The sequence below is a fragment of the Pipistrellus hanaki genome, assembly GCF_964339955.1.
Source record: "Pipistrellus hanaki genome assembly, chromosome: 9".
NCBI lineage: Eukaryota > Metazoa > Chordata > Mammalia > Chiroptera > Vespertilionidae > Pipistrellus > Pipistrellus hanaki.
In genome coordinates, this window is record NC_140511.1 from 35,903,969 (window position 1) to 35,925,550 (window position 21,582).

Below are 21,582 nucleotides of genomic sequence, written 5' to 3' on the forward strand. Positions count from 1 at the left end.
ACCACTGATCACCTACCACAGAAGACTACTCCATCAACACAGGGAAGCAGCAAAATGCAGAGACAAAGAAACATGTCACGGATGAAAGAAATGGAGGAAAGAAAATTATTGGACATAGAGTTCCAAACCACATTTATAAGGTTATTCAAGAATCTTCTAAAAACCACAGAGAAATTTAGTGAGACCTTCAAGGACGTTAATGAGAATGCCAAAAAAATGGGAAAGGACAATCAGAAATTAAGCATACACTATCTGAAACAAAGAATATACAGAATTCAACTGAAGATCAAAGGACCCTAAGAATCCAACCAAAGATATGAAATATGAGGAAACAAAAAAACACCCAACCAGAAAAAGAAAAAGAAAAAAAGAATTAAAATATATGAAGATAGGAGCCTCTGGGACAACTTTAAGTGTACCAAAATCCGAATTATTGTGGTGTCAGAAGAAGAGAGAGAGCAAAATATTGAAAACCTGTTAGAAAAAATAATGACAGAAAACTTTCCCTACCTGGTGAAAGAAATAGACTTACAAGTCCAGGAAACATGGAGATCCCCAAACAAGAGGAATCCAATGTGGACCACATCAAGACACATTATAATAATAATTATTTTTTAAAATATATTTTATTGATATTTGTTGCCCCCCTCCCTTCCTCCTATACATACCCTCCCTCCACAGAGTTTTATGTCCATTGGTTGTACTTATATGCATGTATACAAGTCCTTCGGTTGATCTATTATCTCCCCCAGATCTTCATTATAATTAAAATCCCAAGGGCAAAAGACAAAGAGAGAATCTTGAAAGCAGCAAGAGAAAAACAGTTAGTTACCTTCAAGGAAGCACCCATAGGACTGTCAGCTGATTTCTCTACAGAAACTATGCAGGCCAGAAGATAGTGGCAAGAAATACTCACGGTGATGAATAGCAAGAACCTACAACCAAGATTACTCTACCCAGCAAAGCTATCATTCCGAATTGAAAGTCAGAAAAAGAGCTTCACAGACAAGAAAAAGCTAAAGGAGTTCATCACCACCAAACCAGGATTATATGAAATGCTGAATGCTATTTTTTAATAAGAGGAAGAAAAAGAAAAAGATAAAGAAAAAAATTATGAACAACAAAATGACAACAAATACATACCTACCAACATGTAAATCTAAAAATCAAGTGAATAAAAAATCTGATGAACAGAATGGACTGATGAATATAATAGAATCAGGAACATAGAATGGGAGTGGACTGACAATTCTCAGGGGAAAGGGGTGAGAGGGGGTGTGGGAAGAGATTGGACAAAAATCTTACACCTATGGATAAAGACAGTGACAGGGGTCAGGGCATGGGGTGGGGTGGGGAATCAGGTGAAGGGGATCTTTGGGGGGGGGGGAAGAGGAACACCTGTAATAATCTGAACAATAATGATTTATTTTTTTAAAAAAAATAAGTAAAAGAAAGAAAGAAAGAGGGGGATCCAAGATGGCTGCGCCCAGGTGAACACCTAGCCGCAGCCGCACACAACAATTTCAATAAAATACAACTAAAATATAAAACGGACATTGCCCAGAACTACAGGAAGGTTGACTGACTGGAAATTCTACAGCGAGAAGCAAGGAGAAAACCAGAAGGAGGCACAGAGGAGCTGGAAAAGCCCAAGGTACGGAGACGGAGAGGACGGAGCCGGAGAGGAGGGAGGCGGAGTGCCTGGCGGGTGTTCCCTAGCGGAAAGGAGATAAAACTCCGACTGTGCTGGGCCCCCGACTGCTCTGAACCCCAGTTCCCCAGACCCCGGGGACCCAGGCTCATCCATAGGGAGCCGGGCTGTAAGGCGGGACCCGGGGAAGCGGTGAAAGGAGGTCCCGGAGGCGCGCACACTGCGCGCAGAGAAAGGACGGTCGGCTGTGCCGCGGGATTGCCCTGACAGGAAGGAGACTGGGGCTCCAGACTGCTCTGAACGCCACCTCCAACTCCACTTCCAACTGAACTGAACCCCAATACCGGGCTCATTGGGGGAGAGCATAGACTGTTTGGCAGCAGGTGAAAATCGAGGGCACCTTTCTCTCAGAGGCGCTGGCAGCGAGCACTGAAGGACCCGCATAGGGCGGGGCTGACCGAAGCCAAGGCTGTAGGCTCCACCCTGAAACCCCGTCCCATCTGTAACTGCAAAATGCGACAACAAAATAGATCACAAACGAAAGAAATGGAGGACAAAAAGCGTCTGGATATAGAGTTCAAATCTACGCTTATAAGGTTTTTCAAGAATTTCCTAGAAAAGATGGATAAGACCTATGAGGATATGAAAAGAGATCAACTAGAATTAATAAGGAGTCATCAAGAAATGATAAGGGATCAACAAGAAATAAAGAATACATTGTCTGAAATAAAACATATTTTACAGAGTCCTAAAAACGGAAGGGAAGATCGCAAGAAACAAGTCAAAGATTTGGAACATAAAGAGCCAGAAGACACTCCTCCACAGAAGCTAGAAGGCAAGAGAATCCAGAAAATTGAAAATAATGTAAGAAACCTCTGGGACAACTTCAAGCGAACTAACATCAGAATTATGGGGGTCCCAGAAGATGAGAGAGAGCAAGATATTGAAAACATACTGAAAGAAATAGTGACAGAAAACTTCCCCCACCTGGTGAAAGAATTAGACTTACAAGTCCAGGAAGCGCACAGAACTCCAAACAAAAGGAATCCAAAGAGGACCACACCAAGACACCTCATAATTAAAATTCCAAGAGCAAAAGACAAAGAGAGAATATTAAAAGAAGCAAGAGCAAAGAAGGTAGTTACATATAAAGGAGCACCTATACGATTGTCAGCTGACTTCTCAACAGAAACCATGCAGGCCAGAAGGGAATGGTAAGAAATATTCAAGGTGATGAATAGTAAGAACCTACAGCCAAAGATAATCTATCCAGCAAAGCTATCACTCAGAATCAAAGGTCAGATAAAGAGCTTCACTAATAAAAAAAAGCTAAAGGAGTTCATCACCACCAAACCAGAATTATATGAATTGCTGAAGGGGGTTCTTTCAGAAGAGAAAGTAAACAAAGATAAAAATTATGAACAACAGCCGAAACCGGTTTGGCTCAGCGGTAGAGCGTTGGTCTGCGGACTGAAAGGTCCCAGGTTCGATTCCGGTCAAGGGCATGTACGTTGGTTGCGAGCACATCCCCAGTAGGGGGTGTGCAAGAGGCAGCTGGTCGATGTTTCTCTCCCATCGACGTTTCTAGCTCTCTATCTCTCTTTCTTCCTCTCTGTAAAAAATCAATAAAATATATTTAAAAAAAAATTATGAACAACAAATACGTAACTATCAACAAGTGAATCTAAAAACCAAGGAAATTAAAAAAAAATCTGATGAACAATAGTAACTGTTGAATATAATAGAATCAGAGGTATGGAAGGGGAGTGAACTGATGATTCTTGGGGAAAAGGGGAGAGGGGGGCGTGGGAAGAGACTGAACATAAACTGTGCACCTATGGATGAGGACAATGGGGAGGGGGGAAAGGGCAGAGGGTGGGGTGGGAACCTGGTGGAGGAGAGCAATGGTGGGGGGGAAAAAAGGAACATTTATAATAATATGAACAATAAAAACTTATTAAAAATAAATAGAAAGAAAGAAAGAGAGAGAGAGAGAGAGAGAGAGAGAGAGAGAGAGAGAGAGAGAGGGAGAGAGAGAGAAACTTAGAAACATTGTGGTCCATCGGCAGAAGTCAGTTTTCTGCTCTCAAGAGAAATTTCAATTGTTGTACTGTTGATATTTGGCTCTGGTGACTAATGAGTTTGCCCACCACTGCCCTAGGTATCGATGCCATTGGCAGCTGCGGTGGTGGTGGTGGCTGTGGCTATGGCAGCTTTTGTGATTGTAGCCTTGTCAGTGGTTGTGGCTTCTATGGTGGCGGCCCGTATCCCCTGACGTTTCGGTGGCAGCAAGCTCGTTGGCAGAGGCTTCGGCGATGGCAGTGGTGGTGTAGGTGGCTGAGAAGGCATCCAGGAATTTCCTCCTTTTTATCAAGAGGAAATAAGTTTGTTCTTAGTTCAGAAAAGAAATTAATTTCTCAGGGTTGTTTACTACAAACTCAACCTTGAGAATTAATCCAAGTAAAGAGACTTCTGGGCATTGCATTCTTGGCATACTTAACAAGAATATGCAAGGCAGAGCTGGGACTACCATGTTTCCCCGAAAATAAGACATCCTCCGAAAATAAGACCTAGCGCATGGAAAGTTAAGACATCCCCTGAAAATAAAACCTAGCGCAACTTTGGGAGAAAAAATTAATATAAGACACTGTCTTATTTTCGGGGAAACAGGGTAGTATAGCCAAGTGAAACACCCAGGATGCACAATTTAATTGAGCATTTACTCTTAGTATCATGTAGGAACAGGGGCAACATTTTTATTTTATTATTATTATTTTAAAATATATTTTATTGATTTTTTTTTTTTTTTACTGGAGATTGAGCTTCCACCTTGGGCATATGCCCAGACCTAAAATCAAAATAGTGACATCTTGGTGTATGAGGCCATACTCTGCAAACTGAGCCACACTGGCCAGAGGTAATTTTATTTCCTGGGGAAGAGACATATAATACTAAAATGAGTATTACTTATTGGTGGTCAATTTAAGACTTCATAAATGAGTGCTTCATACGCCTTATGCATATTTGGTATATCATGAATATTTGGGCTTTCCATCAATTTTCCACTGTTTTTTATCTTCCTCCTTTTCCTCTCACAACATTAATAATGATGATGATGATGATGATAATAATTGCCTTTCATTTAATGACTTTGTGTTGGTATAAGGCAAGGATGTTTTACGTATAAATAAAGTATATCTATCTATCTATCATCTATCTATTTATGTATTTTTAAAAAATATATTTCATTGATTTTTTACAGAGAGGAAGAGAGAGGGAAAGTCTGAAACATCCATGAGAGAGAAACATCAATCAGCTGCCTCCTGCACATCCCCTACTGGGGCTGTGCCTGCAACCAAGGTACACGCCCCTTGACCGGAAGTGAGCCTGGGACCTTTCAGTCCCCAGGCTGATACTCTATCCACTGAGCCAAACCCATTTCGGCTAAAGTATAACTTTTTAACCACACAGGAGTTCTATAAATAAAGTTTATTTTCCATACTTTATGGTTGAGGTATTAGAGTCTCATTGATGTGACTTCTTCTTCACTGACTTTGATCTTGTTCCTAAGCAGAAAGGTGAAGAATGGATACCTGTGAGAAGGGATGATTGTATACTGGGGGAGTGGGGCGGGGGGAGAATACCTTTACCTGGTTTTGTGCCGGTTTTTGAGACTGTTGATTAAATAATGCCCAGTGGTGATGAAAGTCAGCAGTGTCAGAAGTGCCAAAGCTATACTCATTATGATGGTTGTCGTACTGTTGGGCTTAGCAACTGAAATATAGATGTCGCACTGTCAGTTTCCCTGGAGAGAATTGTTCCCACATTCACTTCCTGCTCAGTGAATTCCCAAACATTTATCTTTAAGAGGAATACATTGTGGATCCTCATCTATCTCTATTTCCCTTTCAAAATATTGCTAATTAGTAAGTGCAAGCCTCCATTCAAATATTTCTTACCCAGCTTACTTGCTCAGGAAATAAATGTAAGCAGATAAATTCATTTCTTCCATGATAGAGTAGCCATGTAACAGTATGCAACACAATTGGGTGTTGAGCAAAGAGTAGGTCAGGGAGGTGACTTATGGACTTTATTCAAGGTTGAAGCTGGAAGCCTGGGACAGCATGAAATAATCAAGGGACTGGAGGTCTCTAGGTAGCTGACAATCTCGTGTAAACAGAGATAAAGTATAAGTTGGAAGAATTTGAAGTTGTGCTAAAACAGTGAGATATTGGGGTTTAATGTTTTAGAACTGAAACATGGATCAAGCCCACGGTCTGACACTGGCAGTGGGCGATTGAAGTGAAGTGGGTTTCTGCACTGTCCCTATTCCTGGAACACTTGCTGTCTTTCCCTTTACCATTCTTATTGGACAATTTCTTTTAAAAATATTTTTATTGATTTCAGAGAGGAAGGGAGAGGGAGAGATAGAAACATTAGTGATGAGAGTCATTGATTCGTAGTCTCCTGTATGCCCCCATTGAGGATGGAGCCCACAACCTGGTGAAATCTTGACCTCTTGGCTCATAGGTCCATGCTCAAATACTGAGGCACACCGGCTGGGCCTTACTGGACAACTTCTACTTACTCTTCAGTCAGCAGGTACAATATTATCTCAGAGAAGCTGATGTCGAGAAAAAGTGCCTAAAACACAGAACTAAGGCAAAAACAAATTTATGTCTCTTTAATATCATGCAAAAACACCTAGTAAAGTTATCTAAGGACCATCTGACTTAGGGGAATAAAGCTTTGTTATGGTTTTATTGACCTATAGAATATTAACTTAGCAGTATTATTTTAGGATTGCTTTTTTTCCCCCACTGATTTTTGAACCAGCCTTGTTATGCATTCTTTCTCTCACGTTCAAGCTAGTTAAAATTATGGCACTGATTTCTATGAAAATTATGATTTTGACGTTTTAAAAATTTCACTTTGCCTTCTTCTCCTCTACTTTCCATAATCTATTTGTTCTTTGAATTTTCATGGTATCCTGTGCTTGTTCCATTCATTGTATTATATAAACTGAGTTTAAGTCAGTCAAAGAATATGTATTGAACAGACACAGAGCATCAAAGAATATGTATTGAATTCAACTTAGGTGCCACATACAGTGAAAGGTGTGAGTAAGACTGTGGTGAACAAGAAATAGTGGGAGATGATTCAAATTAGAGGACAAATGAGGATGAGTAGCCTGTATCACAACTTAAAACTTAGTCATATAGAATTTTCTCCAAGGAGACTGCAGGGAGCATCAGGGACCAGGCTCCCAGTCTCACTGCGACCCATAGGCAACCCCGCCCTGGATCCCACATGCATGTGTGACCCAAGGACACAGCCCTTAGTCCACTCACTTAAGTAAACAGCAGCAACAGAGAGAGGTGTGAGTATCTGCCACACAACTTCTAGCTGTATTCCTAAGGGAACAGCCGGGGACCCACCTGCCTCTAACTGACAGCTGCGGGACTGAGCTACTGGAACAAGACGCCTCTGCTACCACGACAGCCACTCCCTGGGCACAGCACCAGCTTGGAGAGGGTTTATAAAGTCCTCCTTGGGAGGAGGCTGCAGGGAGGGGTAGCGGCTAGGCGCCAAGCCTCACCACCATCTGGACTCACCAAGGCTTGGGCCGGAACCCATGTGCACCTCGCCCCAGTCTGCATGAGCCCCCAGAGGTCATAATGCAGACCCACATGCCTGCAACAGACAGAGTCCACGCCTCTGTGCACCTGGCAGGCACCCAGCCTGAACCCGTACACCCGACGGGACCCAGCCTGGACACTGTACCACCGCAGTGTGACCATCAGTGACCTGCAGGATTCTTGCCTCGGCCGCATACTCATCCACTGCCACCTCTACTGGGCTGCGACCACAGCCCTAGAGCCCAGATGCTTGGCTCCACCACCAGAGCTTGTGGGCAGAAACTGCACTGAAGACCTGGAGGTACATGTAGCCTCCCCTGACCTGGACCTATTGAACTGGTGGCCTGATAAGAAGAACATTGGTGGGTGAGATGGGAGGGTCTGGGACTGAGAGAGGAGGTCTCGAGGGCACTGGCTGTGGAGACTTCGGAGTGGGTGCAGCAGTGGAAGCCTGGGACTGAATTTCCTGCATAGAGTAGTGCTAGCACCCTGCCATTGTGGAGCCTGGGAAGCTCCTTGTACTTGTTCCCTGTACTATATTGAGCAGTGGGTATCCTATATAATAAAGATGTAATAAGCAAATGGTCGTTATGCCTTGATGTGTAATGACCGACTGTGTAATGACCAGATCATGGATCAGCAGGAGGGTGGGGCAGTGAGCTACAAGCAGGTGGTGGAGAGCTACAGAGGGGTGGAACAGCAGCAGAGAGCTACTGGAGGGCAGCAGCGAGCTACTGGCACATGTATTTGTGGGCAGGGCTACTAGTAGAATGATAAAAAAGAACCATGCTTCCCATCTTGAGGAACCTTCCTGCATACTGAAAACCACTGATAATAAATACAAATGCACAAGGAAATATATGCATAATTGCATCTGTTTTATTACCAATATTGTAAAAGAGAATAATCTTGAAACCTAATTCAACTGGGGGGGGGGGAGGGGAGAGACAGTAAAAGAAAGACTCTCTAAAAAAAGTAATACTTTATCCAAAACTAGAGAGCAAGTAGGAGGTATCCAGATGAAGAATAAAAAGAATAGTTCAAAAGCTACCACATAGAAATGGGATTCATTGATCTAGGGAACACACTGACTTATGCAGTCATATTCATATAGGAAATGTAAAAGTTTGAGTTAAGTGGAGAAAAGTGGAGTTAAAGTGAAATCCTACATAATTTGCCCTCTCCCTAGCTCTGAAACTTTATCCCAGTTCATCTCTCTTTCTCTGAAAATAGTTCTGGGCTAGGAGACTAGGAACTTGAGCTTGGTTCAGATTGACAAATGGCCATAGACAAGTTCTAGTTCCCTTTCTACATGTCAGTTTCTTCTGACTTTCTCTGGGGATATATGAGGATATTGTAATGGCAGGTACACATTATTTTCATCACCCTTTTATTTTAACCTCTTTCCAGAGACTGTGGTTACTAGATGAATGGCCCTTAGTTCAGATGAGGCTTTGATGGATCTCAACATACAAATGTGGAGGTAGGAGTTCAATAAAATTGAGTTTTTCTCTGTAATAGAAATAAATAATTCAGTGTGTATATATGAGAGTGTAAGGCACAGTTCAGGAAAGAAAGGGCAAAGCAATGAAGAGTGAGTATGGATGGAAAAGAGGGATATAGAACTAGGGACATAGCAGAATTTTGTTGTGACCCCACCATGTCACCCTCTCATTTTGGAAATAAGTTCTGCTAAGAAGAAAGCCAAAATAGAATGTTCCAGTCAGAGGAAGCAGCAAGGGTGGTGACCCGATGTAAGACAAAGCTTGGTGCCTTTGATGACCTGGTCAAAGCCAAAGTGACCAGGACTCAGTGAGAGAAAGAACAATTAACTGGGATGAAGTTTGCAAGCCAACAAGAGAAAATTACATAGATCTTTACTTTGACTCCACCTCTCTCCACTTGCTCTCATGGCCATTTCTGCACTTGTCATCACCTGGAATAGTTCCACATCTGATTTATACTCAAACTTTTAGATTTCCAATGTGAACATGGCTGCATATGGTCATGTGTTCCTCTTCTATTTTTTAAAAAAATAAAATATGAGCCAAAGAGAAGCAAATTTTAAAAATGCAAACACCAGAATATAAAATAGGTGTAAAGACTGCTGAGAACAGCTGTGATCCATAGAAGCCATGTGGGAGAAAGTGAAGAAAGGTGTAAGAATGGTGAGAAGAGTATGCAATAGAAAATATCAGGAAGCAGTAGGAAAAATATCCTTACTGAGCATGCGGGGAGTACATTAAAGAACAAAATTTACATGTTTGTAACAAATGGTTTAGGAACTGAGGTGTACATCCTAGACCCATTTTTGCTAAGGGCATGAGATATGCAAATATTCACACACATGAGCAATGTTGGTAAGAAGAAGCCTGTCTCTGTGGCAGCAGTTGAATGAGAGAATCAGCGAGACTATACTGGCCTTCCTGACTTAAGAAAGTTGTGGAAATAGGTGGTCCAGGAAAATACAATGCATGCAATATTGGGTAAAACAATAATACTGGCAGAGCAACAGTAGAAAGATTACTAGTACACATAGAAAAAGATAATTATGATTTACTAGAAAATTCAGCCATAGAATAGATAAATATTATAGCCATAAATTTAAAACCTATTATGAATAATAACCCCTTGAAGGAGTATCACAAAGCAGAAATACATAAATTTAAGAAAAATGTGGCAAGACAACAGCACCTAGCAGAGATTAAATAAAAAAAAAGAACTGAAATATATCCTATATAATAAAAGCCTAGCTAGCATCATGCCCTCACATAACATCCTCAACAATGTCATCTCAAGATGGCCACCACAAGAGGGCCACCACAAGATGGCCACTCGCACAGTGGAGCAGGGCCTGGTGGCTGCTCCACACAGTGAGGCCTGGGGGTCCTGTGGCTCTGCATAGCATGGAGGAGGCAGGTCCCAGTGGAGGAGGTGGGTTGTAGCAGGGGAGGGTAGTTGTGGGTGATCAGGCTGGCAGGAGAGGGCAGTTGGGGGCAATTGCGCTGGCAGGGGAGGGTAGTTGTGAGCGATCAGGCTGGCAGGCAGGCGATTAGTTAGGAGCCAGTGGTTCGGATTGTTAGAGGAATGTCTGACTGCCCTGTAGGATCGGGCCTAAACCAGCAGTCAGACATCCACTGAGCCGTCCAGGTTGAAGAGGGTGCAGGCCAGGTTGAAGTACAACCCTCACCCGCCCTGCCTCGTGCACCAATTTTGTGCATGGGGCCTGTAGAACATATATATATGTCCTCAGGTTATGTCAGACTTGATATACATCATTTCGTGGGTACCTCACCATCTCCCATTTATTTATTTAAAAAAATTTCCATCATTTTGACGTATGAACATATGTGTTTTATGTTTTTTATTATTTATTTACCACAAGTAAGTTCAGGAATTGTTATCTTACTTAAATTTTTTTTTTTTTTTTTTTACTGTTTCACTTCATTACTCCTGTGTTTGTGCTCTATGTGTGTGAGGTAGGTGCTTATGTAGGTAGGTTCCAACTTATGGTGAAAATCGCATTACGTTGTACCATAGGAATGTATCACTGACATAACCCGAGGACCTAGTGTATATATCTCAAGATATATCACAATCCATAACTGCATGTCAGCAGGAAGTTGATCTGCATCTAGGCTCATAGTATTTTTTCAATAGGCCATCTAAATAGAGGAGAATACAGCAAGGTTTAGGGAGCTCGGGCCAGGTGGCATAGTTGGTTATAGCTTCATACAGTAGATCAAAGGGTTGTGGGTTTGGTTCCCAGTCAGGTCACATACCTAAGTTGCAGGTTCAATCTTAGGGCTGGATATATGTATGGGAGGCAACCAATTGATGTTTCTCATTCACATTGATGTTTCTCACTCTGTCTCTCTAAAAATCAATAAATGTATCATATTCATAGGTAAAGTTTTAAGAAAAAATGGCTGAGGAGAAACGTATAAAATGAGAAGCATGAGAAATTAACCTATTGGAGGGCTAGTAATGAGAAAGTCTGAAACTGTCTTTTTGGTGAAGAGTGCTATGGTTTGCATGTCTATGTCCCCTCAAAATTCATATGTTGAATCCCAATGCCCAATGTGAGGTCGTGAGCTCATTAATGGGATTAGTGTCCTTATAAAAGAGACCACCCTGCAACCCCCTCACGTTCCCTATCCCTTCTACCGTGTGAAGTCACATGGAGAGGTTGACTGTCACAGCCTGGAAGAGGGTTTTTACCAGAACTTGACTATGCTGACACCCTGATATTGAACTCTCAGACTCCAGAACTATGAGAAATAAATTTTTGTTGTTTATAAGCTATCCAGCCTGTGGTAATTTGTTATACCAGCCTGAAAAGATTAAGGTATGAAGGTCCTATTCCATGGAGAGGTTAAGTAGGTAAAGACTGGAAAATTGTCAGGAAAGGATGAAAGAAGGTAGAAAAAACAGGGGGGGGGGAGGGGAGTTGGGTCTTGTCAGTGAGACTGGTGTGGATGTGATGAAGAGAACAGAACCAAGCTCATGTGCTTATAACTGCCACCACTATGGAGTGTGAGCATCAAGCCCATTTTGTGGGCACAGTGAGGGGAGAGAGAAAACTGACCTGCTATGGACAATTGTTCTTCCTTTTTCTGATTCAGAACAGGGTTCCAGACAGAACATGTCAGATTCTTCTGAGAAGTTTCTCCGAGGAGCAGTGATATTTTTACATGGAACAAGCCACTTTTGTCCTGTGTGTGAGTCTCAGACTCAGCTGGAATTTCTCTTCCCTCAGAGTCCATCCACTGGACCTTTGGCTGAGGGAACCAGCCCTCTGACTTGCACTCTAATCGGACTTGTCGTGATTCAGTGACTTCCATGTGGAACTGAGGATGTGAGCCGAGAGCTGGGAACAGGAAGAGAGAAAAGTCAGGTCCTAAGCTTATTACACATACATCCTTCCCCTGCTCCTCAAGAGTTTTTGCTGCTGACTGGATCTCAGAACAGGAAACGGATGCTCTGAGGAAGTCTTGGCAACAAAGGATGGAACCAACAGAAATGGCTCCTGCCTATTGCTTGACTCCCACTGTGAGTCTCTTTACTATCCTTTCCTTAGACCCAAGCAGGATATATGAGGTAATGGGGTGAATAGAAGTAGTAGCCATATACATTTCTCCTAAGACTTCTTTATATTCCCCAGGAAAATTGGATCAGAGGGAGTAGCCCACCCCAGAATAAACTCACCCCTGTGGGGTGTCAGGGCAATAAATGTGGGCCATTACCTGCCACTTTCAGCTCAATCACTGCATCACTGTAGAAGGAACCATTTTTGAAGGCACAGCAATACTGCCCATTGTCAGAGGGTTGGACATTGAGGATCCTCAGAACCACTATCCCCTTATGCATGACATTTTTCACAAGCTCTGCCCTCCCTAAATACTTCTCCATGGCTTCCTCAGGCTTGTCCCTCCCATCCTCATACAGGTGCACCACTTGGGAGGGCAGGGATCTGGTCCATCTTATTTCCATATTTTCAACATTTTGAGGAGGTAAGAGAAAGCAGGGCAGCTCAGCTTCACCACTCAGCATGGCCACCAAGGGTTCATGAGGCCCCTGGACTTGGAATACTCCTAAAAATAGAATAGAGATGGAGTCAGAGTGGGCAGATGAAGTGGGATTGACTGCATATACATTTGGCTATTTCCATTATAACTAACACTTGGGACAAGGTCTGAAAGTGGATAGTTGCTGGGTCATGGGGATCTCTTTTCCGACCTGAATATTCAGATAGCTAGGAGGATGCAGAAGATGTTAGCCATAGGAGGTCTAGGCTAGCTAAAATTAGGCAAGGGCAAAAAATTTGAGGATGCACTCACTTGGGGGTACAAGTGCACAGTACACAAAATCCTGAGAGCAAGTGGATCTTTAAAATTTGGGCCCTAGGCTCCTCATTTGACTCACCCTGTGGGGAGGGACCCAAGGAATGCAATCACAGGAGATGGGTAATAGAAATGTTAATCCCTTTGGGTCAGGTGCTGACCTCTGGATGGAGAGTTGGATAACTGTATTGAGAAAGAATCTGAAGCAGCTCAGTGGAAAAGATATTTGAGATTCATTAATAATGTTTGCCGTGAGCGTGCGATGAGAAAACTGGGGCATACAAACTAATTTTTGCCAGTGTTAGTCTACATTGATCTTGAGGCTCTAAGAGCTTATACTTACCATATGGGCACTTTCATTTTCTCTCAATCTTTATCCCACCAAATGTCCATTTATACTTAGGTGTACACACACACACACACACACACACACACACACACACACACAGGCTTGGACCAGGAGATACAAGTAAAATGCCTAGTACACTTCCTGGTACTTAGTTAAGTGGAATAAAGTTATCTTTTTTACTTTTCCAGGATCTCATAGCATTTGTATTTTTGTCAAACTTCTGGTTCTATCTTCCCTCTCTTTTTCTTTTTCTTCCCCTTACATAATAGACAATCAGAGACTCATATAAAGATTCCTACCTACACCCATTATGAACATCTGGAGGCAGAGGTAGAGTGAGATGAGGTTGCCATCATAAATTGGAGAGACTCTCTGCCACCTCAGGTCATGGAGGAAGGGTGATCCCCAGGCATTGTGCTGGTGACTCATTGGAAAAGGAGGCAAACACTGTAATGAGGAGAAAGAGAAGAAAAGAGAATTCTGGGTCAAGGGGCAGAGAAAGAAATGAAGGCAGAAATCTGTCTCTTGGACAGGGAAGGGGAACATTTCACCTATGGGAGTAAGGTGAGGAGCAGAATAAGTTTCTTGCTTTTTTTCCCCTACACGTTTGGGATTTTTGATTTTACAGGGCACTCATGGCTTCAATCACCTACTATATGCTCATTCCCAAATGTACATCATCTGACACAATGTCGTAGTGGCAGGACCCTGATTCTATAGGGACCAGGAGCTAAGGGCTCTCTCTGCCTTGGACCAATAGAAAGAAATAGGCGGCTTCTATCATTTCCCACCCCACTGCCTCCCCTGTCTGGCCAAGGCAGCTTATGATATCCCATTCTAGTAGCAGTAGTGAGGAAAGGATTGTAACATGCATCAACTACTACAAAATCCTGGAATTTAGTGGGCCTGGCTGTGAAGTTTGCTGCCCAAGGCCTAGAGCTCAGAAATCTTGCTACTCAAGATAGTCTACAGAAAGCTGGCTCAAAGAATGGGAGGAAGGTATTCTCAAGGTCATGTGTTTTTTTTTTTTAGGGGGAGATAATGCACTTTTTCTGTGGGGTAATGGATCCTGAGCTGGTAGAGGCATGTGGTATATAATTGTGCAGGGTCTTAAGGAACATGGAAGCACTATAGAGATGGAGCATATATTACCTCTCCATGGACTAGGCAGCACTTCTCCTGGCACAGAGAGAACATGGTGTTTTTTTTCGGGGGGTGCAAAATGTACTAAACTGAAGAAAAAAAATTAGGCTATGTGGGCTTCATGGGAAAAATGATTTTCTTTATATTATATAATTTTAAGAATAAAGAAATAGAATTTATTAAAAAAATATATGTGGCCCACCCCCCCCCCCCAAAAAAAATGTACCCAGCCAGTGTGACTCAGTTTGTGGGGCATCATCATGTTCATTGAAAGGTTGCTGGCTCAGTTCTTGCTCAGGACACATGTCTGGGATGCAGGCTCAATCCCCAGAGGGGTGAGTAGGAGGCAGCCAATTGGTGTTTTTCTCCTCTGGATAATATTCTCTCTCTCTCTCTCTCTCTCTCTCTCTCTCTCTCTCTTTCTCTCTCTGCAAAAAAACAAAAACATATATTATAAAGAAATATGTTAAATATAAATGTAGAAGGAATATCTCTAAAAAGCTTAAGGTTTTCAAAAAATGCTTTATTGTTTAAAGTATTACATATGTCTCCTTTATTCTCCATTGACCTCTCACCGGCCATGTCCTCACCCCCTACTGTCTGTGACCTTGGGTTATGCTTATATGCGTGAATACAAGTCCTTTGGTTGCTCTCTTACTTCCCTTCCCCACCCAACTTCCCCTGCCTTCTCTCATAGTTTGGATGGTCTGTTCAATGCTTCTATGTCTGTGGATCTATTTTTGTTCATCAGTTTATGTTGTTCATTATATTGCACAAATGAGTGAGATCATGTGATATTGACCTTTCTCCAACTGCCTTAATTTGCTTGGCAAAATGCTCTCTAGGTCCATCCATGCTGTTGCAAATAAGAGTTCATTCTTTTTATTTATTTATTTATTTTTTTTTACAAAAGCATAGTATTCTACAGTTTTGTAATCCACTTGTCTGTTGATGGGTATTTAGGCTGTTTCCAAATCTTAGCTATTGTAAATTGTGCTGCTATGAACATAGGGGTGCATATATCCTTTATGATTGGTATTTCTAGTTTCTTGGGATATATTCCTAGAAGTGGGATCACTGGGTCAAAAAAAGCCAGGTGGGGAATGGATTGCAGAATAGCTACCAAGATAATGTGTTCTCTTGAGAGAGGTATGGCTTATTTCAAAGGTTTGTTAGCCACATTAAAACATTTTGAAAAGTATTCATTATTTTGAATAAATACAGCTTTTGAACTTCCGATTGTATACTTGAAATAACTACAGATAATTATAAATATTCAATGATAATTATTAATGATGTCTTCAATTTCTTCATAGTCACTGTTGGTGAGATATTTTAGTTGTGTAACTAAATTTGTATTTGCATAAATACAAATTTTAAAATCTTTCTCATGTCCATTCTTTTATTTTAAAAAATATTTTTATTGATTTTTAGGGAGATGCAAAGAGAGAAAGAAGCATCCATGTGCAAGAGAAACATTGATTGTCTGCCTCCTTCATGCCCCCTACTGAGCCCACAACCTGGGCATGTGGCCCAATTGAACCAGCAACCTGCCAGTGCACAGGATGACATCCTACCAACTGAGCCACACAGGCAAAAACATTCTCATTCTATTAAATTGCATTTAAAGAACATAAATACTGTTTCCTTTGACTTACAAATATAATGGATTTAAAATCCAATTGAAGTTTTTCATCCAATGTTTCAAAATAAGGAGTTTTACCTTGTAGAATGTGCATGGGATGTTAAGATAATACCTTTGCAGTTAGTTTGCACATAGTGGTACCAATTGCAAATTGACAAAAAGTATCTGATATAAGTGGGGACAGTGTTTGGATGCTGCTGATTTAAGCTCCACCAGGAAACCCTGTCTGGCCTCTTTGTTCCTCCAATCCACCACAGGTAGGGCCACATTTGGGCACCTTGAGCACCTGCATTTTGAACTCTTCCTATTGCTCTATGGGGTCCTTTTCCTGAAGGGCAGCAGCATTCGGTGCAGTGGACTGAAGACTAAATCTAGGCAGTTGATCAAGCAGAGTGTGTAGTTGCTGTAACCAAACAAAGTTACACAGAAGTTGCTCTTCCCATTTGCTGCTCATCTTGCAAAGCCATCTGAAGCATCCAAGTGATGGGAAAATTGTTATAAGACATGCTTAAGGGTGAAGCATGAAGTCCTACTGGTATCTGTACTGGTACATGGTACCTTCAACTAAGTGAGGGACTATTTCCAAATCTCTTGAAAGTGTAGAAAATAACAGGTTAGGAACAAAATTTCGTGGCAACTATTTTTCTTAGGGGATACTGCATACTCTAGGACAGAGGCTGCTTCCTAATAATGGCATAGAGGGGAAACTGTGGAAACGATACAGAGATCTAATAAGTGGTTGAGAGAGGTGACAGAGAAAGGTGAGGAGGATCTTAGCAAAGAGTTCCAGGGTGTTAGTGCCGAGCTCTTCACGTAGTTAATTTTGAACCCAAATAATTTTATAGAAACTAACTGTAAAATTAAAATGCCCACTACAACAATGCAGCACCCCAGCTCTAGGGGGTCTTACTTTCTAAAAGCAGGAATTTAGAGTGCTTTACCAGCTTCCAATCATACTTTGCTCAATCTGTCAGATGTTCTTATAAATTTCTTTAGGGACTCTACTTGGTCCAACCTGGCTACTTCCTCAGGCTACCCTGAAATCACCAGGTATGATTTCATTTTAGTATCCACCCATTCTTTTGTATTTGTAACTTTCTTATCTGAAAGTGAAAATCCTCACTCTTGATAATATACTGCATACTGTATATCTCCATCTCTCTGTATGAGGCCAATTTCTCATCTCTTTCTACCCTTTCTCTTACATGATTGCCCCCCTCAACCCTCTCCAACACTATGCTGACCCTCCCTCTACATGGATGTCTCCTTACCTTGTTTGGGCTCTGGCTTGACTGGATTAAAGGAAGAATATGCAGTCTGCTTAAAAAAAGAGGAACCTGATGAAATGGGAATGGACTTTAGACTGGGACTGTTTGTGTATCATATGCAGATTACAAACAAATTCTAAGCTTCACAGAGCAATATTATGAGGGCTCTTTTCCCCTTTAGTTTAGGGGGAATATGTATCTTGGTAACGGTACCAAGATACAGTTAGGTATCTTGGTAACAGTTAAGAACATAAAGAGCAGAGACAAGATGGCGACCGAACAGATGGACTTGTTCTGACCCTGGTCCCAGAACAGATAGAAGCAGCATATGAGTCACTCAGGGAATATTGATTGGCAGCTAAGGGGCAGCGGAACTCTAAAGGAAGGTAAGGAAGGGTCCGCTGGACAGGATTTCCTGACCAAGCAGCCAGCACTCTGGCTGCGGAGACCTTTTCCAGAGCTACGGGCTCAGAGGGAAGGCTGTGCCATCTTACCAGGAAAGGAGGATCTTCTCTGAGGCCTGGAAAACCCACAGCAGAGAAGACCATCGAGCAGCTGTGATGCCCCAATTGGCGCAAACACGTGGATTCAAGGGATGATCCAAAAGATAGATATAGAGACAGTAAAGCAACAAGCAGACTGTCAAATTACAGCAGGTAGGGTAGGGAGATCTGGGGGAGATAATAGATCACCCGAAGGACTTGTATACATGCATATAAGTACAACCAATGGACACAAAATTCTGGGGATGGCAATGTTAAAATATGTACACAGATAATAATTTAATAAAAAAAAACATAAAGAGCATGTAACTAGGTATATTGTTTTCCTGTAAGTTAATGATTAACATCAGCAATTAATTTTAAGAGGTTGTGTGTCAACCACACTAGTTTCATTGAACATGCTCCACATGCACTTTCATACCCTTTCATTCTTCTCAGTCCTACTGTCTCATTGCTAGTCTTCTTAGCTGCCTCATTTTATTGACCAAAAGAAGCCATTGAATGGAAACATTCATTTCCTATACATCAGATCTACATACCTGTCCCCACTCTACCCAAACAAAGCCCAATGTTTTCCATATGTAATTTCTCCTTTTCTGTTGTAATGAAGAAAGTAGTTTTCTATCTCCCTGCCCTAGGTCTTCTTATCATTTTGTGATCTCAGAATTTGTGTATTGAATCCTGCTCTGCCTTAACTCTCTGGAGAATATTTAATTTATTACTTTTTATGTTGGATGATGCACTAAAGCCCCAGTTTTTTCATCTGTTAAATAGGTTTAATGATAATACCTACATCTGGGAAAGATGGGTCTTTCCTTGGGTTCCACACTTTAGAGCCCTCCCGTATCATATGTACATACAAAATGAATTTATTAAAGAAAATGTAGAAGCACTGTCACTTGGTAATTAGTGCTCAGTACAAAGAGTCCCCTCAAACATCCACTCTCATAATTAACATTATTTAGTCACAGGGAAACATACCTCCATAGTTTTGGCCTGTATCCTGTAGAATTAAATGGTATCTGAATGCAGTGAAAGTTTGTGGTCTGCACTGTGGTGGTTGTGTGTGTGGTGTGTGCGTGTGTGTGTGTGTGTGTGTGTGTGTGTGTGAGTGAATTTCAAATACAGTTTAAGACATTGCCTTTTACCCTTACACTGCAGTGCCTAGAAAGTGCAAGGCTATTTTTGTTTACTGTGCACATGTTTCACATTTAAGTATTGAGATTGCCAGTTACTTACTATAGCAGCTCAGCCTTAAAACTTCCATTTAATAAACTACACTTTGAATTCTTCAATGTTTTACATGGAACAATTTAATGCTTGTTCAGGTTGGCTTAATCAAGCTCTTCATGGTGGGCCCAGAAGGGAGCTCCATTGCTAGGGAAGCCCCAGGCATTCCCCCTGGCTTACCTTCTGTAGTCCAGGACAGCTTGGGAATCATAGGGTTGCAGACTTTCTCCAGTTCTTTCTGCTGCTGATCAAATTCTTCCTTCTTTGATTGCAAAGAGTTTAAGTGAATTTTTGGAACATAACTTAGTCCACTGTTTCTTCTCTTCAGCTTTGGGCTTTTCAACTTCTTGGCTCATATGTTCACTGTCTTCCTTGGTCAAACGGTTTTTGTGGTTAGTGGTAATCTTGTTTTATTTTGTTATCCACAGGAAAGACGTTGAAACTGCCATTGGCATCCGATCAAAAGGACTTGTGTGCATACATATGGGCCTAGCCAGTGGCCATGGACAACAGGGATTGTGGGGGGCATATATAGGGAGGGGTTTGGAATGAGAATAGGAGAATAAGGATAATTATGTGAGACCATAATCAATAATAATAATAATAAAAGTGACTTCACTCGGAGGAACATCACAGAGTTCAAGTGGTATGTCTGTGAGTTCAAACTTGCCAAGTAGGTTGTTATCCTGGGTTTTAGTGCACTCCACATCATAAACTTGAAAGGGCACACCTGGCTGGTAATCAGAGTAGATAGTGAAAGACTACATCTGCTTCAGGGCCAATTATTTCTATCAGGCTAGTGGTTCTTCTTTAGAAAAATTAGTAATTAATGATGCAATTTCTTCCTTTAAAATTTTTTTAATAATATTACAGATGTCCCTCATTTTTTCCCCTTGCTCCCCTCCAACCAGCCCTCTCACTGCATCCCTGTCCATCACCACATTTTTGTCTATGTCCATATATATATATATTTGGTTAATCTCTTTCAGTCCTCCCCGCTTTCCTCTGAGATCGGTCAATCTATTATATGTATCCATGCCTCTGGTACTATTTTGTTTGTAAGTTTATTTTGTTCATTATTTGTCTCAGATTAGAAGGATCATGTGCTCTTTGTCTTTCTCTGACTGGCTTATTTCGCTTAGCATAATAATGTCCAGGTCCATCCATGCTGTCTCAAAGGGTAAGAGTACTTTTGTTTTTATAGCCACTCAGTATTCCATTGTGCAAATATACCATAGTTTTTCTACCCTCTCATCTACTACTGGGCACCTGGGCTGTTTCCAGATCTTGCTATTGTAATTAATACTGCCATGAACATAGGGATGCATATATCCTTTCTGATTGGTGTTTCTGCATTCTTAGGATATATTCTTAGAAGTGGGATTATTGGGTCAAAAGGCAGTTCCATTTTAATTTTTTGAGGAAACTCCATACTGTTTTTCACAGTGCTGCAGCAGTCTGCATTCCCACAAACAGTGTACGATGGTTCCCTTTTATTCACATTCTCACCAGCACTTGCTGTTTGTTGATTTATTTATAGCAGCCATTCTGATGGGGTGTGAAGTGATACCTTACAATAGTTTTTATTGGATCAAGCTGAAGGTCTGACACTGGAAGTGAACGATTGAAGTGAAGTGGGTCTCTGCACTGTCCCTACTTCTGGAACACTTGTTGCTTCTCCCTTTATCATTCTTACTGGACAACTTCTACTCTCTCTTCAGTCATTAGGTGCAATATTACCTCAAAGAAGCTTTTGATGAGAAAAAGTGCCTAAAACGTGGTAATGAGGCAAAACAAACTTCTATGTCTTTTAGGTATCATGTGACTAATACATTATTAAATGATTTAGAATGATCATGTGACTTAGGGAAATAAAAAACTTTATTATGGTTTTATTGACCAGTAGAACATTCACTTAGCAGTCTTATTTATGATGGAATTTTTTTTTTTTTTGCTGTTTTTTATCCAGCTTTGTTATCTGCTCTTTCTGTCATTTACAAGTTAATTAAAATTATGGCCCCTTATTTCTATATATTTCATGAGAATTAAGTTTTTAAAATTTTGAAAATCACACTTTAAGTTCTCTTCTTTGCCTTTCCATAATCCATCTCTCCTTTAAGTTTTCATGGCATTCTGTGCTTGCTCCATACATTGTGTTATAACAGAGTTTAAGTCATTAAAATATATATATTAGATTTCTTTCATGTGCCACATATGATGTTAATGAAACTGCGGTGAACAATGCAGACATGGACTAGTCCTCAACGGTTTTTTTTTTCTTTTGCACAGATATTTCCTGTAAGTTTCCTAA

The 21,582-nt window shown here is 41.3% G+C and overlaps 2 protein-coding genes and 1 long non-coding RNA gene across 7 annotated transcripts in view; 2 read left to right on the forward strand and 1 right to left on the reverse strand.

The window, feature by feature from the left end:
* Nucleotides 1–21,582, forward strand: part of LOC311628242 — a 1,314,020-nt gene that overhangs the window by 69,553 nt on the left and 1,222,885 nt on the right. The gene's annotated exons all lie outside the window — the stretch shown is intronic.
* LOC311628228 (tigger transposable element-derived protein 1-like) overlaps nucleotides 1–21,582 on the forward strand; it is a 457,475-nt gene that overhangs the window by 61,819 nt on the left and 374,074 nt on the right. The window lies entirely within an intron of this gene.
* On the reverse strand, nucleotides 676–19,641 carry LOC311628231 (butyrophilin subfamily 1 member A1-like). 5 transcript variants are annotated; one of them, XM_084895282.1, is made up of 9 exons: nucleotides 19,452–19,641; nucleotides 18,033–18,093; nucleotides 17,542–17,607; nucleotides 13,782–13,929; nucleotides 12,537–12,884; nucleotides 11,879–12,160; nucleotides 5,302–5,425; nucleotides 5,154–5,217; nucleotides 3,890–4,014 (listed from the first exon to the last, which is right to left on the reverse strand). In XM_084895282.1, exons 2-8 carry the CDS (start codon nucleotides 18,084–18,086, stop codon nucleotides 5,169–5,171), a joined length of 1,071 nt encoding a protein of 356 aa, XP_084751408.1. In that variant the 5' UTR covers nucleotides 18,087–18,093; nucleotides 19,452–19,641; the 3' UTR covers nucleotides 3,890–4,014; nucleotides 5,154–5,168. The 5 variants fall into 5 exon arrangements, 4 of the variants coding, with proteins under 4 accessions (XP_084751407.1, XP_084751408.1, XP_084751410.1 ...); XM_084895281.1 differs by lacking the exon at nucleotides 5,154–5,217 and having other exon boundaries at nucleotides 676–4,014; XR_014795979.1 differs by lacking the exon at nucleotides 3,890–4,014 and having other exon boundaries at nucleotides 5,192–5,217; nucleotides 5,302–6,308.